Source organism: Bipolaris victoriae (genome assembly GCF_000527765.1).
Source record: "Bipolaris victoriae FI3 unplaced genomic scaffold scaffold_116, whole genome shotgun sequence".
Lineage (NCBI taxonomy): Eukaryota > Fungi > Ascomycota > Dothideomycetes > Pleosporales > Pleosporaceae > Bipolaris > Bipolaris victoriae.
The window spans coordinates 1-21,982 of NW_014575276.1; the positions used below are offsets into that span (position 1 = coordinate 1).

The 21,982-nt window shown below is 50.9% G+C and overlaps 9 protein-coding genes across 9 annotated transcripts; 7 read left to right on the forward strand and 2 right to left on the reverse strand.

Moving 5' to 3' along the window:
- Positions 1-1,123: 1,123 nt before the first annotated feature.
- Positions 1,124-2,672, forward strand: COCVIDRAFT_30394 (hypothetical protein; the record flags this gene model as incomplete). Its single annotated transcript, XM_014696671.1, has 7 exons — positions 1,124-1,180; positions 1,234-1,391; positions 1,440-1,522; positions 1,578-1,587; positions 1,646-2,108; positions 2,158-2,235; positions 2,289-2,672. The coding sequence occupies 7 exons, from the start codon at positions 1,124-1,126 to the stop codon at positions 2,670-2,672; spliced, it is 1,233 nt and encodes a 410-aa protein (XP_014552157.1).
- Positions 2,673-3,004: 332 nt separating this feature from the next.
- COCVIDRAFT_110990 (hypothetical protein) lies at positions 3,005-4,464 on the reverse strand (the record flags this gene model as incomplete). Its single annotated transcript, XM_014696672.1, has 3 exons — positions 3,005-3,313; positions 3,392-4,050; positions 4,152-4,464. The coding sequence occupies 3 exons, from the start codon at positions 4,462-4,464 to the stop codon at positions 3,005-3,007; spliced, it is 1,281 nt and encodes a 426-aa protein (XP_014552158.1).
- Positions 4,465-5,418: 954 nt separating this feature from the next.
- COCVIDRAFT_30396 (hypothetical protein) lies at positions 5,419-7,065 on the reverse strand (the record flags this gene model as incomplete). The annotated part of the gene is made up of 3 exons (XM_014696673.1): positions 5,419-5,550; positions 5,610-6,751; positions 6,813-7,065. The coding sequence occupies 3 exons, from the start codon at positions 7,063-7,065 to the stop codon at positions 5,419-5,421; spliced, it is 1,527 nt and encodes a 508-aa protein (XP_014552159.1).
- Positions 7,066-8,409: 1,344 nt separating this feature from the next.
- COCVIDRAFT_19692 (hypothetical protein) lies at positions 8,410-10,076 on the forward strand (the record flags this gene model as incomplete). The annotated part of the gene is made up of 4 exons (XM_014696668.1): positions 8,410-8,742; positions 8,817-9,097; positions 9,159-9,247; positions 9,304-10,076. The coding sequence occupies 4 exons, from the start codon at positions 8,410-8,412 to the stop codon at positions 10,074-10,076; spliced, it is 1,476 nt and encodes a 491-aa protein (XP_014552154.1).
- Positions 10,077-10,631: 555 nt separating this feature from the next.
- On the forward strand, positions 10,632-11,302 carry COCVIDRAFT_30398 (hypothetical protein; the record flags this gene model as incomplete). The annotated part of the gene is made up of 3 exons (XM_014696674.1): positions 10,632-10,801; positions 10,974-11,151; positions 11,210-11,302. The coding sequence occupies 3 exons, from the start codon at positions 10,632-10,634 to the stop codon at positions 11,300-11,302; spliced, it is 441 nt and encodes a 146-aa protein (XP_014552160.1).
- Positions 11,303-12,199: 897 nt separating this feature from the next.
- COCVIDRAFT_110954 (hypothetical protein) lies at positions 12,200-12,361 on the forward strand (the record flags this gene model as incomplete). The annotated part of the gene is made up of 1 exon (XM_014696675.1): positions 12,200-12,361. One exon carries the CDS (start codon positions 12,200-12,202, stop codon positions 12,359-12,361), a length of 162 nt encoding a protein of 53 aa, XP_014552161.1.
- Positions 12,362-14,212: 1,851 nt separating this feature from the next.
- COCVIDRAFT_19694 (hypothetical protein) lies at positions 14,213-15,541 on the forward strand (the record flags this gene model as incomplete). The annotated part of the gene is made up of 2 exons (XM_014696669.1): positions 14,213-14,288; positions 14,343-15,541. 2 exons carry the CDS (start codon positions 14,213-14,215, stop codon positions 15,539-15,541), a joined length of 1,275 nt encoding a protein of 424 aa, XP_014552155.1.
- A 556-nt stretch (positions 15,542-16,097) lies between these two features.
- COCVIDRAFT_30400 (hypothetical protein) lies at positions 16,098-16,758 on the forward strand (the record flags this gene model as incomplete). Its single annotated transcript, XM_014696676.1, has 2 exons — positions 16,098-16,166; positions 16,231-16,758. The coding sequence occupies 2 exons, from the start codon at positions 16,098-16,100 to the stop codon at positions 16,756-16,758; spliced, it is 597 nt and encodes a 198-aa protein (XP_014552162.1).
- Positions 16,759-17,686: 928 nt separating this feature from the next.
- Positions 17,687-21,265, forward strand: COCVIDRAFT_110943 (hypothetical protein; the record flags this gene model as incomplete). The annotated part of the gene is made up of 1 exon (XM_014696677.1): positions 17,687-21,265. The coding sequence occupies one exon, from the start codon at positions 17,687-17,689 to the stop codon at positions 21,263-21,265; it is 3,579 nt and encodes a 1,192-aa protein (XP_014552163.1).
- Between the last annotated feature and the right edge of the window lie 717 nt (positions 21,266-21,982).

Consider the following 21,982-nt stretch of genomic DNA (forward strand, 5'->3'; position numbering starts at 1 on the left):
CTATGATAGCTTATTAGGTAGATTTTTGATATCCTTTCGTACAAGGCCTATAGGTGTCTATTTGAATCAAGGCTCGTTTGATGTCCCACGCACTCCCATATGCCTCTGAGTGACACTACCGCCGATACTGATCCGAGTAGTCTTGCCTGCGCCGTTACAATAAAGAGCTCTCTTATAGTCGTACTTATAATTAAACTTTACTTTAAGCTTAGAGTAGCGCTTAATAAACGTACTAGACTAGTTTTAGCTAACTTAGTCTAAATTACGCTTAGCGCGTAAAGAATTAGCTATATTAGCTATATNTATAAGTCTAGAGAGAAATCTACGTAGATTAAGGTTAAGTATATACTTAATAACTATCTTCTTCTTAAGCTTATTAGATTTATTATATTAGGCACGTAATCTACTTATAAGGGTTATTCTTTATGTTAATAGCCTAGTATCTTATAATAGATGTTAAAGATACGTATAGCGCGTTAGACTAGAAGATTTTTATCTTATTTAAAAGCTTAAAGCGTAAGCTATATTTAACGTTTATGAGAAGATTATAAGTACTATAGTTATTATAATATTAGTAGATAGTAGTAGTTTTAGTAGGGTCTTAGTAAAACTATAACACGAACCCGTATATAACACGAACCCGTAAGGTACGTTATAATATAAACTTAAGATTAAGTATCTCTACTATTACTTCTATTAATCTTTAGTGCTAAGATTAATTAAAGATTTAATAAGGTTATATAGACTATAAAAGTTAAGTAGAGTTAGAGTTACTAAGAGTTTAGTAGAAATAAAAACCAGAGTCTTATATAATTACTGCTCTACTCTATCTCTATCTTACTCTTATTAACTCTACCTCTACCTAAACTCTATCTAAATACTAGTCTAGACTAGTCTATTATTTTTTCTTAATATGCTTAATCTAATAGTTACAGTATATTAGTATTAAATAATAAGAGTTAAATCTAATATATAATCTAGGAAGTTATTTTAGAAAAAAAGGTAGACTAGCGAAAGTAGTGAATAACTGGAAGTGATTAATGGAAGTGATGTCGCGTTATCGATAAGGCGGAGGATTTATCCGTTTTTGCGCTGTGTATATCAATGCACCTTAATGTACATTATGGCGCCCGCACCTATGCATTCAGCGCTTGCGTTCGAGCTACTTGCAACTTGCTCTGTAAGTATTCCAAAAATGAGATAGAATCGCAGACCGCCCACTGACAGCCATAGGTCACCCGGGCGCGCGCTGCGACGCTCCATCTCCCTCATGGGCCGGTGCCCCTCCCCATCTTCATGCCAGTTGCGACCCAGGCTTCGCTCAAGGGTCTTACTCCTGACCAACTAGAGGATCAAGGATGTCGTCTTTGCTTGAACAACACATACCATCTGTAAAACTATTTGTCTCGTCGACTGTTCCTAAGACTGACGTGTGGGAGAGGTCTCAAGCCAGGACAGGCGACACTCGACTCAATAGGCGGCGCGCATAAACTGCAGTCATGGCCCCATAACATTCTTACAGGTATCACCCATATACCAGCCCGAACTCGAAGGGTTGAAATTACTAACAGCTGCAGACAGTGGCGGGTAGGTGGATTATGCCACCTTGATCGCAAAGAGAACGCCAGGCTGACGCGGTGAACAGCTTCCAAATGGTTTCACTACTCAAACTTGCCAAAGTCACAGAGGAAGGTGTCCGGTTCCTGAGTCCTCACGATGGTTCGCCCATGTTACTTACCCCGGAACACTCGATATCACTTCAAAACTCCATCGGTAGCGATATCATCATGCAACTCGATGACGTTATTGTCACCACATCTCCCGACCATGCGCGCATGCGGGAAGCAATGGAACGCTCGGTGCGTTGGCTCGACCGCTGCATCAAGGCCCACAAGTATCCAGAAAAGCAAAATTTGTTTTGCATCATACAAGGTGGATTGGATTTGGAGATGCGTAGGGAGTGCACTGTCCAGATGGTAGCACGAGATACTCCTGGAATTGCCATCGGAGGCCTGTCTGGTGGCGAGGAAAAAGAGTCTTACTGCAAAGTTGTCAAGACATGCACAGAGCTGCTTCCCCAGAAGAAACCTCGTTATGTCATGGGCGTAGTATGTCACATTGTCCCGCTTGAGCGAAGCGCCTGCTAACCAGTAACAGGGTTACCCGGAAGATCTGGTAGTGTCCGTGGCTCTCGGTGCAGATATGTTTGACTGTGTATGGCCAACACGAACCGCTGTATGTTATTTATTTTTCCCCTTCACTCAAGTTACATCACTAAAAGCAGTCAGCGATTTGGAAACGCCATCACATCCCGCGGCTCATTGAACCTCCGAAATGCTATCTATTCAGAAGACTTCAGCCCTATCGAAGAAGACTGCAACTGCACGTGTTGTCGGCCAGCATCAGCCGGTGGTCTCGGTATTACTCGAGCCTACATCTACCATGTTACTGCAAAAGAGACAGCGGGTGCTCATCTTCTTACCATGCACAACGTTTACTATCAGCTGAACCTTATGAAGCTCGTCAGACAAGCTATCATTGAAGACCAATATCCGCAGTTTCTTAAAGACTTTTTCAACAAGCTCTACAATGGGCAGAAGGACAGATACCCTCGATGGGCTGTTGATGCCTTGAGAGGTGTCAATGTCGACCTTCTTAGCAATGATGCTTAGATTTCGGGGGATCCATCAGCTACATATACTGAGCATCGTTAGTAACGAAAACTATCGTATTCGACCTGGCTTACTGATAGTTCTTCTACCCAATTCCCAATCACGTTGTTATGCTTCAAACTTCCAAAGAGGGAGCTATGATCCGCTACAGTTGCAGCATTGTATGCTTCACTGTCTACTAGTCAATGTTGATCGTCTAGTAGGTAAGCACAATGTCATAATTGTTATGCGTATACAAGAAAGCAACACTTGGATAGCGAGTTGAAATAGGTCAAAACCCATTTTTTTTGAATATTGTTTCTTTCCAATCGCTATCCTATAGCCCAGAGGTTCTATGCTTCGTATTCGGGCGGAGTCCAGATTTTCGTGCCTCCAAATGCGGGTATCACACGACCCAGCACACCGCTGAATCTTTGGACAAAAGGATGTGAAAGTACGCCTGTGACGTTGTTGAAGATTTTGATGCCCCATTCAGTTTGAGGATTTGCGATCTGAGGAGCACCCGGTATCAGTCTTTGTGCCTTGTCGACATATTGCCTAGTGACGCGTTCATAATTGGCCAGAGCAGAGGGAATATCGTTGGGCATCTTCGATATTTCGCCTGCAAGAATATAGGCGCCCACTATTCCCGCACCTGTGCCCTGTGGACCTGTAAGCATGTTTGGTTGCATAGTGTGAGGATCAAGCCAATGTGCAAGAGAATGAAACGAGTCACATACCACACCAGAGATTGGACTCGGACAATACGCTGCATCTCCTACCAGAGCGACGTGTCCCTTTACCCAGGTATCCATCTTAACCTGAGCAATCTGCTGCATGTAGAAATCATCTGCCTTTTTCATCTCTCGGATACAGCGTTCTGCCTGGAATCCAGCGTCTGAAAACTCTTTTTCAAACCACGCTTGCTGTTCTTCTCTTGATCCTTTCTTCATGAGGCGATCAACCTCGTCAAAACGGGAAAGATTAGCATCGGTGACGGCAAGGTATGCTCTCGTCGTACCGTACTGGTCTGGCCGTAGAAGGAACAGGCGGCCGCGCGATGCGTTATACCATTGTGCGTACTGGGTATCGGTTGGATCGCGTGGCATAGTGAACAAGGCGGAATATTGTCCTAGGCGGTACAAATAATCGTCGTTGTTGGGACCGTGACCGAAGACAAGGCGTCGGGTACGTGACATCTGACCATCTGCACCTACCACCAGATCATATGTTGTAGTAGCAGTCTTGTTTTTGAAAGTGACTTCTACTTTTCCGTCTTCTTTCTCTTCGATTGCTGTGATCATTTCGTCAAAAATGAAGGTTATTTTGGGATTGTCTTTCACAGCGTCGTAAACGATACGGGCCATGTCTCCGCGGAGGATCTCATACTCGCTCGTTGCTGCATTCAGTTAGCACTCATTTACCACAGTCTCCCATCAGTGAACCCTCGCATTTAGTAATAGGACGAGGATCTCATCGAGAATTGGACTAACGACCTACCACTCTGTCGTTCTTCTTCTCCTGTTGCCTCAAAAGTTGCTCTCGTTTTGCCATCGCGGTATACAAACTGCATTCCGACCTCGGTTGTATTGTATTCTTTGACCTTGCCCAACAGGCCCATTTTCTTTACGATAGGCAGACATGATGAGCGAAGATCGACAGCCTGGCCACCTAAGCGTGGTTCGGGGCTACGCTCAATGATGATGATTTGTGAGGATGGAAGGAGGCGGTTTAGCCAGTAAGCAAAACATGGCCCTGCAATACCAGAGCCAGATATCAAAACATTAAGGGAGACGGTGGATGGTGAGGGCATTTCTGCGAAGGAACAAGTGGTCTGAAGAAGGGTTAAATGACTGAATGATTGAATTGGGGTGGATATTGTGGATAACGAAGGCAGAGAGGATTCAGCTGAGCAATTTAAGGCTATCGAAGCCCTTAGTCACGGGCGAATGGTTGCACACGCTATCCCACAGATGCCTTCTCGGGACATCAATCACTCCATCTCCGCACGAAACAGCAAGACCGCTTCTAGGGCACAGATCAGGTATTCCCTACTACGGATGTCGTGAATCATTTTCAACCAGATCGATGGCCAGAGGCCAATCTACTGCGTTGGAATGACGTCAGCTAAGTGTACTATACGCAGTATTTAGTGGGCAAGAAAAAATTAGCAACAGGGTTGGATGTGCAATCTGAGTAGTTTTGCTTGGTTGCTCAGCAGTATCGCGCCTGTTACAGTGCCGTTGGGACGTCTGTTACGGAAGTCCGTAGCCCAGCATCGGGGTGTCGGGGCATGGAGAGGCACCGAGCACGGTTGTTGCCGAATTGGAGCAGGACAGTGGGGAGAGGCACTAGGGTGCTGGCGAAATCTGGCCGACGCTTTTGCGACTGAATTTGCCTGATGATCGAGTTACACATGTACCATCGGTGAATATAACCATCTATCGTCTTGGCAATCCTTTCAGATGTGTGTGGCAGGGTGTATGAAAGACGCCTTTTCCCAAGGATTTGCCAGTCCAGAGCAACATGAGCGCACCAAGTTCGTCACACCTGTTGCGCAGAGAGATGTTGCGGTGAGCGTCATCAGCAAGACCGTCTGCGCCAGGCTATAGTACGATATGTGTCCTGAGATTGGGCTAGCAAAGGGGAAATGGGAAACCATTGCAATGCTGCATGCATGCATGAGTAATCAAGGGTTGGGACTGTATGCAAACTGCTGGAAAAGTGTTCTTGATTCGTCAACGCCAGTATTGAAAACATTAAATAGCTAGATAAACATATGATCCCCATGGTACTTGACGTTATCTCTGTACACGGTTGACTTGGCAGCAACCTCAAGCTCGCGCTTAGGAAAGCCCTTGAAAGACTGGGCATAGGTCGCGACCGAATGAGCAATGAGCTACGGCGTGTAAGTAAATCGCTTGTACGTGGCCACTGTGGAAGATGGAAAGAACTTACTTTTGTGTTGACGACCCAGGCTGTGATGTTGACATTGCCGACATCGTCACAAAGCTGGTGGTAGCATGGGTCATACCAGTCCCCTGCCTTGCCGCCAAACATGCCAGCCTCCTCCTCCGTCTTGATTCCTTCAGCGCCAGTCGCAATACCACCGCCTGGAATGCCGTTGCGGATAAATCCGTCATAATCACTGCGGCCATCAAAGGGAATAAAGGTATAGTTCAAGCCCTGATCCTCATACCAGCTGATGTACAAATCGCGAAGCTCCTCCGATCCTCTCGGGTTGACAGCATTCGTGGCATTGTAGATTTGGTAGGCAAAGTTAGGACTGGCCATCATATCGTAGTCCATGAACAGACGAATCTTTTGATTTTCCTCGTCGGAGAGCGAGGCAACATAGTAATCAGAACCGAGCAGACCTTCTTCTTCGCCGGCCCACCATGCAAATCGGACGCAGTTGGAAACATTGAACTTGGTGAGCTGGGAAGCGACCTCGAGGAGAGATATGGTACCCGAGCCATCATCGTTGATACCCGGGCCTTCAGTCACACTATCGCTGTGGGCGCCGAGCATGACGCAATTGTCGGAATCACCTTGAGTTGTCTGGGCGACAATGTTGACAGTTTGGATTTCATTGACCTCGGCATCAATGTAAGCGATGCCATCAACGTGCTTTCCCTGTTCAAGCTTCTTCAAGACTGGCTCTGCTTCCTGTCCAGAGAGACCAAAGGTGGCAATGTGATTGGGCGATGGTGTTCCCAAAGTGCCCGAAACAGGATCCTTTTCATAGTTGTATACGATAGCCGCCACAGCGCCTTTGCGACCAGCGTGCTCGGACTTTGTGCCAAATGGGCATACGCCGCGCTTGATAAAGGCAATGTTGCCCGCCACAGAGTCGGGGAAATCAGATGCCTCGCAGCCTTGGTTGTCAACGAGGACGAGATCACCGTGTACGGGCTCCTTGTCCTTTGTTGCTGGGGTCAGGCCCATGGGTGCTGCTGATTTGGGCACGCCATCGCCAATGACCAAGCGCGACTCGAAGACGTTGCCAGACACGGCAGGGAAGGACTGGTTGGAGATGGTGTAATAGTCTCCAAGCTCGAGCAGAGTCTCGTAGATGTATGATAGGGTGCCGAGATGGCCTACAGGGGGGTCAGTCTCATCGTCTTGACATGGACACACACACCACGTGAACACGCGTACCAGCGCTACCAATGACTCTAGTCGGATGGTTGTACTCGGCTTCACCAAGTTTGGCAATTTCATACAGCTTCTTCGCGCGCGTCATCAATCTATCGCCACTGATGAGCTCCTGAAGCTCCGTCGAGTTGACTAGCGGCTTAGTCCCCTGGGGATGGCCGAGCAGCGCCTGGTTGCTCGACGACAGCAGTGGGATCTGAAGCGCAGTGGCGCTGGTTACGGCCGCGCACAAGGCAAAGCCAGACAGGAAGACCATGATGGGCAAGTGGAGAGGGGCAGCGATGGATGTAGCAGGACGAGGAATGGCAGTGACGGTGTTTGTTTGACGGGCGGGTCGTCTTGTTGCCGTGACGCTAACACGCGCCTGCCCATGACGCCTGTCCCCGTGCACCAGGCCAGGTCACGTACTTAGTACGTCGCACAGGCAGGATTCCTTTTGCAGCGCATTGAGAGTGTCGTGTCGGACGAGGCTGAGCTGGAGATGGAGTAAGCATCTAAATACACTCACTACACGCCATCACCCTGAGTCCAGACTCATGTTTGAGCATGGGGTTTGTTCGCCATGCACGCAGTGACCGCTAACCCCAGACGTCCAGGGCATGTCGATAGGGTAAGCAGGTAAGATAGTTAAGCCGGCAAGTATTATACACAGTACATTTGAGGAAGCATGTAATTACATGTCCCTGAGGTGCGTATGTGCTGACAGCATCGCTTGCAACAGGACAGCTACACTACTTATTATTATTATTACTACGATTGCTGTACGTGTCGGCATCTACCGGCGCATCGGGGCTAGAGGCAAGGCCTTGTCTGTACTTGGTTACGGCGGGAGATGATCGTCTTTGCGGGGGGATGCAGATGCAAGCGATGACATGGTGGCTGGCCAGAGAGGCAACGCGCCGCAGCCCGCTGCAAAACATAGCATAGCGGCCGTGAGGACGCCCATGCAAACGTCCCGAGGGGCGTGGTTTCGGCGTCAGGACCTGGTAGAGTGGTGTATCAAGGGAAGGGGTGCGGTATTTAGTCGCTTGGTGCACAGCAATGGCAGGGCATATGCCATGAGACGGTGAGAAACAGGGACCAGGCCGGCGCCCCTTGCGACGGTGGCTGGCAGGCCAAGGCGTGTCAAGCAACGCCAGGACACAGCGGACGATGCTTAGTGACGTGTCTGCAGCAATCAAGGCCAGACGGGCAGGGAGAATGGGCAGGCCAGAGCCAATGGGTGGGCGCGGGTGCGGGCGCGACGTTGCAGGTTGCAGAGTTTCGGTGTATAATGTGGTGCAGCAGAGTCTGGCTGGCGGACCAAGCATCGAGGCTGTGTGTGTCCATGTTGCGACGGGCCGCAACGGGCAAACAGGGAAACACCACAGCCATGGCCGCCCGAGATGACGCCGGCGCCCTTTACATGCTCCAGCTCCCCATTGTGTGTGCTTGGTGTTTTGTTCCTTTTTAACTCGTCTGCCCTGACCTGCCCCCCTCGCATGCCAAACACCTCGCACGCCCGCTCATCCTGAACCTGCCGGCCTCAGTGGCTCCGAGCGCTGCAATCAACAAACTACGATACACAATCGACCCCTGCCAATCGTCATTGTCATAAGCCATGGCCCACAGCTCCCGTCCCTCGCGCGACTACCCCCACGGCCACGGCCACGGCCACGGCCACGGCCACCGCTCCTCGCGCGACCGGGCATACAGCTCCGACAAGCCTCGTAGTCGACGGCCCTCTGAAGACCATCGTGGCAGGCGGCGCGAGTCGCTTCCGCAGTACAACCACAATGGCCACAAGGTCACAAAGGGCATCCACCCCGAGGGCGAGAGTGGCAGGAGCGGCTTCCACCCCATCAAGTTCCTCGTCATCAGCGGCAAGAGCAGCAGCACCCCGTCCATGCTCGTCAACTTGCTGTGGCCCATTGTCCCAGTCGCCATTGCCCTGGTCAGTGAGCCTCATTCATTGCACACGCAAACCATTGCTCCCAACCTGCCACCCCCTGCTGACTCCGCTCGTAGCACTTTGTAAAGCCGGAATGGCACCTGGCCATCTTCATCACAAACTACATTGCCATGCTGCCTGCTGCCAACATGCTGGGCTTCGCCGGCCAGGAGTTCTCCCGCAAGATGCCAAACAAATCATTTGCCGTTGTGCTCGAGACGACCTTTGGCTCCATTGTCGAGATCATCCTCTTCATGGTTTTGCTCCGAACCTCAAAGGGCGACTCCAACGTTCAGGTCATCAAGGCTGCCATCCTAGGCTCCATTCTTGCCAATCTCTTGCTCTGCTTGGGTTCATGGTACGCACCTCTCCCAGTGCCCCAGTCCTTGTTCCCCCTGTCATCTAACGTCAACATCTAGCTTCATTGCAGGTGGACTCAAACACAACCAGCAGGAGTTCCACGAGGCCATTTCCGAAAACGGTTCTGGCTTGATGCTCGTTGCTGCCAGTAAGCTCATATCCGCACCCACCCACATATTCAGATATGCTAATACACTCCCATAGTGGCTCTTGTCCTCCCTGCTGTCTTCTACTCTTACCTCAACCAAAATCCCGACTACGAAAGCAACGTCGACATTGCATACAACACCCGCCTCATCTCCCGCGGCGTAGCCATCATCTCCATTGTCGGCTACCTTATCTACATTGTATTCCAAACGGTTTCCCACGATGGTCTGCTCCACGAAATCTACGAAGAAGACGATGCAAAGGACAAGGACCGCCATAAGGAGCTCAAGAAGCCCAAGCTCACCATGATGGAAGTCTTGGTAGCCCTCGTCATCTCCTTGGCCTGCGTGTCACTCGTCGCCATCGCCCTGGTCCAGGAAATCCCATACATTGTAGAGCGCGGAGTCAGCGACGCTTTTGTCGGTCTGATTCTGATTCCACTTGTTGAGAAGATTGCCGAGCATCTCCTTGCCGTTGACGAGGCCTATGACAATCAGATCAACATGGCCCTCGCGCACGTTCTCGGCGCCTCAATTCAGACGGCTTTGCTCAATGCTCCCCTAGTCGTCCTGGTTGGCTGGGGTCTTGGCGTTGGCATGGACTACAACTTTTCCATCTTCGATGCCGTTGCACTCGTGCTTGCAGTTCTCACTGTCGGTTCCTTCCTTCGTGACGGCAAGTCCAACTATCTCGAGGGCGTACTTTGCGTCATGACCTACATCATCATCGCTATTTGCGCTTTTTACTTCCCAAATCCAGCCGGTCACGGTGCTTCGGCAGGCCACGGTGCTGAAGGCGGTGCTGAAGGTGGTGCTGAAGGCGGACATTAGGCCTTCATTGTTGAGTGGTTTGAGGATATAGACCACCGCAATATTTGCTTCGATTTGAGATTTACACAGTCATGGAGTTGCGGAGTTGAATCCAGAAGGACTGACCCTCTGTTTCGATTCTTGAAACGAGCGTCTTCGATGCTCTTTCCTTGAACTAGCTTCACTTCCCGTTTGTACAGTCTGGTTTGTTCTTTCATACAGCGTACTTAGCGAGCGAATTATATCAATTATCTCTTTGCGTACACAAAACTGGCAATGTCATAATGTTACCAACATGCATGTGCACAATATACGAATGGCGAACTACAACGCATGCCTATAACTAACTATACTGTCAGAATGTGAATATAGCCCTGTATGCGTGGGGGAAGGTAGCGCAGTCGCCATGCCATATCCGCACTAGACCACTACCGCACAGACCACTACCGCACACACTTGCCGAAATATCGACCCCATTCTCCCAACTCTTTCTTCAGCGACAATCCCACTAACCCGACAGCCACCGCCCCTTCCCACGACAACCTCTTTTCCCAGCTCACACAAAAAGTCGCCAAAATGGGTCGCGTCCGAACTAAGACCGTCAAGAAGTCCGCCAAGGTCATCATTGAGCGTTACTACCCTAAGCTGTCTCTGGACTTCGAGACCAACAAGAGGATTTGCGATGAGATTGCCATTATCGCGTCCAAGAGGCTCAGGAACAAGATTGCCGGATACACCACTCATTTGTACGTGCAACTGCGCTGCGAGGGTTTGCTGGGAGCAATTGGCGATTGAGATGCCCGACGGTTCAATGGCAGCCTTTCAGGACTCGCGAAAACCAATGGCTCTCACCACAACCTCCACTGCAGCGCAATCAATAACTTCACCTGTCCAGCCACAATGACTAACAAGTTGTAGGATGAAGCGTATCCAGCGTGGTCCCGTCCGTGGTATCTCATTCAAGCTCCAAGAAGAGGAGCGTGAGCGAAAGGATCAATACGTCCCCGAGATCTCCGCTCTCGACTTCACCCAGAACAGCGAGTCTGGCTCACTCGACGTCGACCAGGAGACCAAGGACCTGCTCAAGAGCATGGGTGTAAGCATTTACCTTGTGCTATTCTTGATTCGAGGCAGTCCACTAACTTCAGTAACAGTTCGACAGCATCCCCACCAACGTCGTCGCTGTCTCTCAGCAACAAGTCGTCGAGCGCCCCCGTCGCTTCAACGACCGCCCAGGCCGCTCGTAGATGCGAATGCGAATCCACGATCCCACGGCCTCCCTTCTTCCTCCCTTCTCGATTTTCTGAAAACATGGTGTCTGGGAAAGGGTTTCTTCTGCCACGATTATGGCAAGGTTTTACGGCTATATACGGCGGCATGATGATCAGGAGTCAATGAAACAAAAAGGTTCTCCCCCCACTAGGTGTCGCTGAGTTCTCGTGTTCTTGGGCACGAGGACGATGCTTGATTGCCATTTTCCCTCCCCTTCCCCTTATGCTTGACGTGACACTAGTGTGATGTTGTGACAAGGTGCGTAGCTTCCTGAAATGAAGTGCCATCAATGAGTGCGACCCGGTGCTGTCAACATGGAGAATTGCTTGGCTTATATTCTATCCATTGTTTGGCTGCTACCGATTTTCTCTCTCCCCGTTCAATGTTTTCCTTTCTGAAGACAGGTATCTTTCTATTCTCATCTCTCGATGAGACAACTCTTAAAAACAGAATTCTTGAAGACATCCCTCACCATTCCTTCTCAACTCCTAACACAGGTTGCATACTCGAGGCAAGTGCTCGACGCATGTCAAGGCCATGCACCAGTATAGCCGTATAGTCGTTTATGCACATCTGACATGGCCGAAACACTCGGCTCGTTTGACTTGGTTGCCTCCTCGGCACCTCCAATTTGAATGTCTCTCCAACCAACGTCTAGCACGTCTTGATGTAAGCTACTTGGCCTGCTCATCGACGCATCTTCTGGCCTTCGCTTGATCTCCATGGTCCTTGCGGTCGCCAAAGTGGTAGCCCCTGTAGATATTGGTTCTATTATCGTGTTTGATATAGGTGCTCCTTCATCGGCACCCACAGTAGCCCTAGCAGAAGGCACTGAGGTTGTTACAAGTAGCAAACGGACCCATAGTAGCTTCATGTACAGAGGGCAAATTACCAGTGTCCGTGAGGCTCTGGAAATCGTTCCGCATAGAAGTTCAACCCTTGTTGACAAAAGTTGGTCCAGGGCCGTTTTCCAAGCTCGGGTACCGGCCACGGCAGTCATGCGTACGCTTCGTAGAGCCCGTAGTGAATGCTGATGAATTGAGCGTCTGAGAGCCTAAAGCATTGGGCGAAGAAGAAGCGATAGTCTTTACACGGAAGCTGCCTTTGTTGAGAGTCCGATGTCGTCGATGATTGATATATACAACAGTCCCGAGACCGGAAATCAGGATAGTGAAAACAGCAGTCGTTATTCCCGCTATATTAGATGCTGGGAGAACCATGTCGTTCCAAAGGGACTGATCCAACTATACTAGACGGTTTGTCGGAGGAATGGGAGTGTGGAACAGACTCGTTATGAAATTGAGCATAAACAGCTACTGAATCTACTTGTCAATAAGTTGTATGATATGATCAACATGAAAATTTAGAAACAAGTCGCTTGCTCAATCTGGTTCTGGTAAAAGATGATAAGCCCTATGTGACATTGTAGCCGACGGGAGACAGCATATGGCACCGACATTCGATGAGTATGGCAATGTCGAAACAGGAGGTAAAACCCAACACCAATGCCACATCGGAGGAGCATTACAAGTCCACAAGCAGCATCTTGGAAATATTTTACTTCATATTGGGGTAAGTTTGGTTCCAAGATTGAGTCAATATCGTTTCCACTACTTCCTTGCCAATGCATGCACACCATATCAATCCACCAGAACTGATACTACAAAATTGAGTTACTACTCATGTCTGCAGTAAGTAAAGTCCTGTTCTTCAGCAACTCTGTTTCCATTTAAACTTTTACCGCTAATGCAAGTTTTTATTGGATTTTGCAAACGGAAGCTGAACGGGATGTAGATGTGATGAGTTTAATTAAAATAGCTATATTTCATACAATATCATTATAAGAAACTAGAAATGAGTTGGCATGTTTTATACATGCAGTCTTGCTTGAATGTATTTACTGAGTAGTGACATGGCGCTGACTTGTATCAACAATACTGTCTGTCTAGTTGTTTAGTCAGCTGATTACCTGCTACATCCGTGAATCCTCGGATACCCTTACTGTAAACGGCTTTATGTGTCGCATCCTCGTATTCACGCGAAGGAATCGTAGCAGGTGAATCGACAGTGCGTCGGATCGTCCATATCCTGAGTTCTATACAGCATATCCCAATCTCAAGAATCAGACGCTCTAATAGTATGATGCTCGCAAATGAATTTTGTGGGTTGCTTCTCGACAGAGACGTCTGGAAGAGGTAGATCCGTGCCACAGTATGTGGGACGGTCTTAACACCCACAGCTGCCTTCTAGGTCACTGTCTGTTTGAATCCCAACAAATGTTGTGGTTTTGTCTCTGTGGTTGCAATGACATGAACAGTTGACGAGAAGAATGGAATATTGATCGCCGAGAGTGATAAGTATGTCAACTCAGGCGATCCTGGTCAAGATACCGCTCACAGGCTTGTGCATTCAAGCGCTCTCTGCGTGGCAACATGTTTCGGTGGTTGGTGAAGTGAAACGACAGCAGGGAAAACACCAAAACATATAATGAAGTTATCCGTGACACTGAGCATGACAAGATAGTAGAGAAAGGAATACTTCTTCTGGCGTGTCGTGGCGCTCGCGCCAAAACTTTGCCCTAGGCCGTTTACAACCATGTCGTTTGGACCACGATTTGGCTGGGGTGACGGCACGTCACGTGCAGCTCCAATGCTCTGCCAAGCAGACCCCTAGCAGCGCTAGCTACGCGAGCGTGAATGTTTTCACCTACACTCTTGTTCTGACAACCCCAACCACCCCGCAGCACTCGGCCTCAACCGCAAACATCTATCTCAACCGTGGCCGGCCCGTTTCTGGACCTTTCTTCTCTGTGATTACATACTGACTTGCAAGTGTTCAAGTTACCCCATTCGGTATATCAGGTCATCTGTCGCGCTTGGATCAACATGTCACCTGCTCCAATCGCCCAGACTGCCAGTACCTTGCCCTCGTCGCCACCACAGCAGCACCTCACTCCCAACTGTGAGTCAATGTTCACTCGAAACATGTCCGGTTAAGATCTAACGCTGTGTACAGCGACACCTATCCCTGCTTCCAAACACTTTGATGACATATTCCACGCCAAGTTCATGAACATTATCCAGGAATGGAAGAATGACCCCTCTCGTGGCCAACTTACCCAAAAGGATCGCAAGACTTTCATCGAGACTGCGTTTTCCGAAACTGACGAGCTCTACTTTGGCCAACGCGTAATGTCCGACAATGACATTAAGCTTCGCGCTCTGACCAAAGTCTTCTACAAGGTATTAGCCGAAGAGCCCTGGTCTGAAGACTGGATACGCGCTCCGGATGTTGAGCGCAAGCTTTCCAAGTTTGAGATGCACGAGGACTCGGTTGCACTTGCAAAAAAATACGGCTTTACCACTCCGCGCGAGGCTGTCAAGGCTGCACGCGAAGCCAGTGTCAAGAATGCCGATATCCTCAAGGAGGCGCAAAAAGAAGGAAAGACGGTCAAAGATCTCAAGCTCGACCGTGGCCCGTTTGACGACATTGAGATTGTGTACATTGCCGGCACAGTCTCATCATCAGCAACAAGCAAGATTGATCGCAATAGCATCTACCCCGTCTCAGTATCCTCAGTCGCCAATGTTCTTCAGAACCATATTTGTCGGGACATGGTGCGGCCTTACTCGATGGCTGAGCGCTTTGTCAACTGCACTGACACGAGGGATCTTGAGGAAATGCGACGTTTTGCTTGCAACGTGTGCGACTTTTGTCCCCACCTCCTTGATAATGATAACGTTAGTCTGCTAGTAGTACTCCTCATTCTTTCACGGTCGGATTGCTGTCGCCGTTTTGAGGCCAATGGCATCCGTATTGAGGGCTCGACCATCAGCCATCGTAAGGCCGAATGTATGAAGAACAAGATGGGATGGAGGACCAGCGAGGATAAGAAACCCTACGACAACTTTGCTCAGGAGTTCCAGACACGAGTCAAAAATGCCTGCTTCCCAGCTCCTAGAGCTCAGCGCATTGGCGGCCGGAAGCCGGCGCGTACTTCTTCCACTCCTACAGCCACTCCCATCTACCTCCACAGTCCAGTCGGCTACATGGCACCTCCCCACGCCCATCAACACCACGCAAACGCCGGCATCAACGTTCCTGCTCCACCGCCCTACAATGGATTCTCACAGCCAGCGCCCAACACGATGAAGATGCAGCAGCCTTTCGCATCGCCTGGTGGCAGTAATGCAGAGCCCATGGATCTTTCTTAGATGCATCAGCAGCTTTTGCATAGAGGCACCACCCCTTCTCCTTGGACTGTCTTACTGCATCGATATGGCGTCTTCCTGGTAGTTTGTAGATTCTTCAAAAGGGACATTCAAATGGCGTTTGGCGGTTGAAGCGTGGTTGAGCATTCGTGGCGGTGGCATTATGCAAGCTCTGGTCTGACTTGAGCCACTTTGATGTACAATAGCCAAATCTGCGCCTTTCACGGCTTTGTAATGTAAATCTATTAAACAGCTTGGCCTCGTTGTAAGTGCATGGCAGGACGGTGGTTTAATTGTGATTGCCGTGTCCAAGTTGCGAACCATGGCAGAGTGTGGACCTAGTCAAGAAGGTGCAGGTACACTGGGAAGATCAGCTCTAGTGCCCAACAACCGAGTTCTAGACATCATGTGTGCTTTTTGGCGTATCGTTTGGCCCTACTCCAGTCGTCGACCAAGTTCGGTTGCCAAGCCAAGGGGTCGTTGGTGCTCGACGCAGAATGATAATCGGTTGACCGGCCCCTCACTCACCAAGTCGGTAGGTAGTGAGTAGGCTGCAATCATGGAGCTCACCGGCTTTGACCTCTTTGCCTTGTTTCTTTGTTCAAGCATCTTCGGCTTGCTCGTGTCGGTATGGTCCAAGGCATGTCGCCCACAACATGTTGACTTTTATGTTTGTATACTGACACTCTCAGTCTGAGCTCATCAGTGGGCGCGAGATGACGCTTGTCGTAGCAGTGTTTGTGGCGGTCGTGGCAATGCTATTCACGCAGTTTTCCACAAGCAAAGTGCTGGCTGACTTCCTGTCCAAAGACGTCAGCAGCATTCACAAGAAGCAGCTCGAGGACCTGACAGAAGCCCATGGCCGCCACACAGCTGGAATGAAGAGCGAGCATTACGGCGCACATGTGCGGCTACTGAATAAGCTCAACGATGCAAACGCACGGTTCGATCGGATTTACCACGAGTATGAGCAAATGTCGACAAGGTATCAAGAGCAGATGCGCAACATGCAAGAGAAGGAGGACCGAATTCAGTATCTCGAATCAAAGCTTGGGGAATTCGGGCAGAGCAGGACTAATCTTGCTCGGGTTCCTTTGTCTGCTCCGGCGCCGCAAATCAGCTTTATGAAACCACCACGTCGCCAAAGATTCAATGAGGGAAGCCGATGGCCTCCTTCCACGGGCCTGCTTCCCAGGGTTGTCGAAGCTGAGAACGAGTAGTTGCTGCTGCGCATGGTGCTGGGAAGGAGTCTAGGGGGAGACGTGATAGATTCTGCACCTTGCAGTTTCCGGATGAGTATTACCATGCATCATTTTGAGGTTGTTTCATCATGGCCATAAGTGGAACATGGATTCGCCATTGAAGAGGCAAATATGGATGAGGAATAAACAAGGGTTAAGTTAGGCCGACTGGAGCAAGTGAAAAAGGCATAGCAAGGTTGTGGCTTCCGTTTTGGGCAGACTTGGGCTTGTTATTCAACGAGCAGGCGCGATGGGCACATGGACTTGGATCGTGGCTTCCTCACCAGTGCGATACGTGAGGCGTAGTGGATACATGGTGCTATACATGCTTACATACTACTTACTGGCCCTCTGCTTCACCTGTGCCAGGGCTTGAAACGTGTTGCTTTCTGTGAGCGAACACTGATTGCTGTTGTGACCAAAGTCATTCTACCAAGCATTTTTCTCGTGGATGCACACACAGCACCAGGGATCCCATGTCCAAGTCTACACATAGACTTGGCTCAAAGTGAGTAGAACCGTTTCCGCCCCATGTTCGCACCCGCCGTTGCTTGCAGGCAGACTGACGAGTGCATTGCAGCCGCTATCTCCAAAGTCACACACTGGAATCATGTCCACCAGCCCCTGATACAGGCTCATAGACGTCATGGCGTGTCGCTGGAAGCATTGCTAGTGTCTATGGATGCAGGAACAGATGCTCGGGGCTTGTTCGCTCGCTCGCTCGCTCGCTTACTAGGCGCAGGCGGGACTTGGTCTGGCCTGGGTTGCAGGGAGGGCGACGCGACCTTGTTCTTCCGTCATAGCGCCCGTTGCTTCTTCCACACCACCAGACATTTGCCAGAGAGACGGGCCTCGACGACGCCAACGGGGCAATCCGGGTCCTGCGACACGGCCTCCCAGTGCCAGGATGCAGAGCCAACGACATTCAAGCCCCGCTGCAGCGCCATCCCCGCCGCGGCCAGCAAGGCAAACGACAACAAACAATGACGCGAACCTCCTTTCACTCCCGCTGAAGCGCCGCTCCCTGCAAACAGCCACCACCACCAACATGCCGCTCCCCCAGCCGCAGCCGCAGCCGCACTCGCCCGCCGTCCTCAACCCCACCCCACCCCGCCGTGCGCCCTCGACGCCCAACTTCAAGGCTACCCCCTCGATCCAACGCAGCCCCAGCGTAGCCAGCTTCCGCTCCTCGACGCCAGGCCTCACCCGGAAGTCGTCCACTTCCTCCCTACGCGGCGACGCCCCTCGGGCTTCTGTCTCGCGCCGCGCGTCTTTCAACCCCATGATGCAGTCGCCAATGCCAAAGAGCCCGCTGGCCACATCGTGTCACCAAGATAAGCCGCCGCTGCGTGCCTGTGACGTTGCCCTCGACTACTTTAAAAAGGAATTGGCCCGTCACGAGGGCATCACCGGCGCCGTCAACGCGGGCACAGTCGTCATTGTGCACGACCAATGCTACGGCCACCGCTTCTCCAGGCCCAAGACGGCCAAGAGTACCCTCAGCCTCATCATGGAGCGGCCAGAGAGGATCTTGGCCAGTGTCTTGGGCATATCGACAGCCTATGTCCGGCTAGGAGAGCGACACGCAGACGGCAGCCACCCACCCCATCCACACCACAGCCCTCCGGACCGCGTCCCATTCAAGATCCGCAAGACCTCACGCGCTGTCGACATCACATCGCCTGTCGTTACAAACGTACACGGTATAAAGTGGATGAATGAGCTCAAGTCCTTGTGCGACGACGCAGAGAGGAAGTTGGCCTCGACAGGCAAGGAGCTGGCTCGGGATTCGCATGCGGTTTCAGGGCAAGCGTCGAAGAAGGAGTTGCATGCTGGAGATCTTTACCTATGTCCCGAGTCCTTGAATGCCTTTCAGGGTGCACTCGGGGGTGTCCTGGATGCTGTTGATGCCGTCTTCCAGGGTACAAGCTCAGGCGAGGGGCCTTCACGGGCTTTTGTCTGCATTCGCCCTCCAGGCCACCATTGCTCTGACGACTTCCCCTCTGGTTTCTGCTGGATCAATAATGTACATGTCGGTATTGAGCACGCCATAATGACGTACAACCTCACTCACGCTGCCATCATCGACTTTGACCTACACCATGGAGACGGGTCACAGGCAATTGCCTGGGCCCGAAACAAAAAGGTACAAAACATGTCCAAGAATACACCCAACTGGAAGAAGACATCCATTGGCTACTTCAGCTTGCACGATATCAACTCCTATCCCTGTGAAGACGGTGATGACGACAAGGTCCAGGCCGCCAGCTTGTGTATCGATAACGCACACGGCCAGTCTATCTGGAACGTGCATTTGCAGCCCTGGAAGACTGTAGAACAGTTCTGGGCCATCTACGAAGAAAAATACATGGTACTGCTCGAAAAGACGCGGCAGTATCTCAGGCATCACACCAACCGTCTACGAACTTCACCGAACCATCCGGCACCCAAGGCTGCCATCTTCCTGTCTGCTGGGTTCGACGCAAGCGAATGGGAGACTGCAGGCATGCAGCGTCATTCTGTCAACGTACCTACTGAATTCTACGCCCGATTCACTCGTGATGTTGTCCGTCTGGCTGAGGAGGAGGGCACATCCGTCCAAGGCCGCGTCATCTCCGTTCTTGAAGGTGGTTATAGCGACCGAGCACTCACTAGTGGAGTCATGAGCCATCTCAGTGGTCTTGTAGATGGCCAAGTCTGGACCGATGCCAAGCTCGCAACAGGCCTTGCGTCCTCTGTGCGCGAACGACTTAGTACCCTCAGCGTCGACGATCAGCATGTCTTGATGCAGTCTGTAGAGACGGAAGCTACACCTCTAGGGTATGATCCTTTTTGGTGGCACTCGACCCATCTTACAGAACTCGAAAATCTTGTCAATCCCGCTCCCTTGGCCGTTCCAAAGAAGCCGCCCCCTGGACCCAATGCTCACTTCTCATCGCCTACGCAGTCTTTTGTTGCCAAAGTCGTTGATCCCTCCAAGCTTACCCGTAACCTCTCTGCCAAATATGCCTCTAGCCCCTCGAGAGCGCCCACACCTCCCCCACCAGAGGTTGACTGGGCCACTGCTGCCCAAGCTCTCAGCAGTCTGTTGATTCCCACTGATCGGCAGACGCGTAGCCACAAGCCAGAAGACCTGATGGAAGTAAAAGCAAAGAAAGAGAAACCAGCTCCGTCAGCACTGACGTCTGTACATGTGGACAAGTCAGGGCGGCAGTTGCGTGGTCGCAAAGCTGCACCTTCATACGTTGAGCCTAGCTCGGGAGACGAGAAGTCGCATCACAAGGAGTCTCGAGCGAATAGGAGGCAAACCATTGCTGACTTCGCGCCAGCCAGCTCTGAGGCTCCACCAGTGCCATCTGCCTCGCGTCGTATGAGTATTGCCTCGAGCGTGTCTTCAATAGGAGACCGTAGAAGTTCGAGTCGTGAGCCCAATGTAGCAACGAGCAGAAGAGCTGCAGCTCCCTCAGCGGCACCCGTCAATGAGGTTGGTCTGAAGAAAGTACGGGGCCAGACAGCAGCGGCTGCAGCTCGTGCTCCTCAGCGTCCTTCTGCACCACGCGCGCAATCAAACTACCCCAGCACAAATGTCGCACTCAAGGGCAAGGAGAACGATGATGTCGAGGCACTGACTTCTGGTTTGAGACGCATTACACTGAAAATGCCATCAAAGGAGGAGCATGACGCTCGTGAAAAAGAGAGAGAAGAAAAGCTCAAGGCTGCAGAAGCTCCAAAGAAGACCGGGACACGAAAAACGCCAGCGGCTCGCGCAGCTCCTGCCAAGCCCGCAGCGAAAGCAACGGGCACTGCTAAAAAAGGCACAGGGCGGACAGTAAAATCTTCCAAGGTCACCTCGCCCCAGGAATCGAAGGCACCTTCACCTGTACCTGACGACCCCTATGTGCAAGCTGCTGCTGCCGCGACTCTGCAGCAACCTCAGCCAGTTTCATCTCAGCATATATCTGGACTTGTGCAAAACGGTAGCCTACAGTCTCCCGATGAAAGCCAAGGTCCCGATGGGGCTTTGGGAGTCGACCGACGAATTTCTGGTGGAATCGTGCAGCCACCGACGGAGTTACACGACATGGCCATAACCCCAGAGCAGATCCGTGAGCACCTGCCAATGCCATCGTTTGTTACGGTGACGGAACCATTGACAAACACTTCTCCACCTTCTCGCGCCGACACTCCACCGCCTCCGCCGCCAACAAATATGCCTCAGTTTGTCAATTACACGAGTGAGAGCTTTGGTACCGCACCGAGTTTTGCAGCGCCATCAAATGTCTCTGACCCACAAGCGTCAGCAACTCTGCAGTGGGTGGCCAACACACACGCCGAGACTACGGACATGACTGCGATGGCACCCATGTCGCCTCCAAGCAAGCGGAGTGACCTTCCCGTCTTCACGGCGAATGGCGCGATACCTTTTGCATCGAGCTCTGGTGGATTAGGGCAAACAGGTACGGACACAGTGGCCAAGAAGGAATAGGGTGCTAGATGGGCGCGTTCGCTAAAGCACTTGTCGACGTGTTCCACGTACCCTTGTTTCGACTTGATGGATGAGTTTGTTCTTGTTTTTGTTATGCGTTTGTGTTCAAGATTAGAGGGATTGTAATTTAGAAAGGGTTTATTGCCCAGTTACGCATGTCGGATGCTTGTTTCTGTCTGATCATGGCTGGCTGGGTGTTTGCTGGTGAATAGCGGGGGATTCTGTTTTTTGTTCCTTTCTGTAACGGGCAAGCGAATCGGGTCAAGAGCCGCCGTGAGGTGGATCTGAGGGTCCAAGGGCTGATGAGTCGGGCCTTCTTTTGATTTAAGCCTCGAGGTAGCGATGGCTTAGCGTGGGACTTTTGTAGAGTATTGTCGGGGTAGTGTTTGGTGGTGGTTTGTAGTAGTTGCCCAGGCTTGTGCGCACGTAGAAGATACCCCCAGTCTGACCATTGGGCAGTGGTCAGCGCCGATGGTGCAATTTTGTCCAATGGGGACATTCTATTATTCACGCCATGGCTGTGTATGTGGTTGGATTATATTAATGTGTTGGATCACCAGATGAATTTTCCGCCCTCTCGTCTACTGGTGATTGGCCTTCCGCGGTACACGCTCGTATGTATTGTCGAAAAGCATGTTGGGCTATCTTGGCTAAGCGCCCAAGTGTCCATGCCGTACTCATGTGGTACTCGTGCAGTATTCGTATTACGCGGGCAGT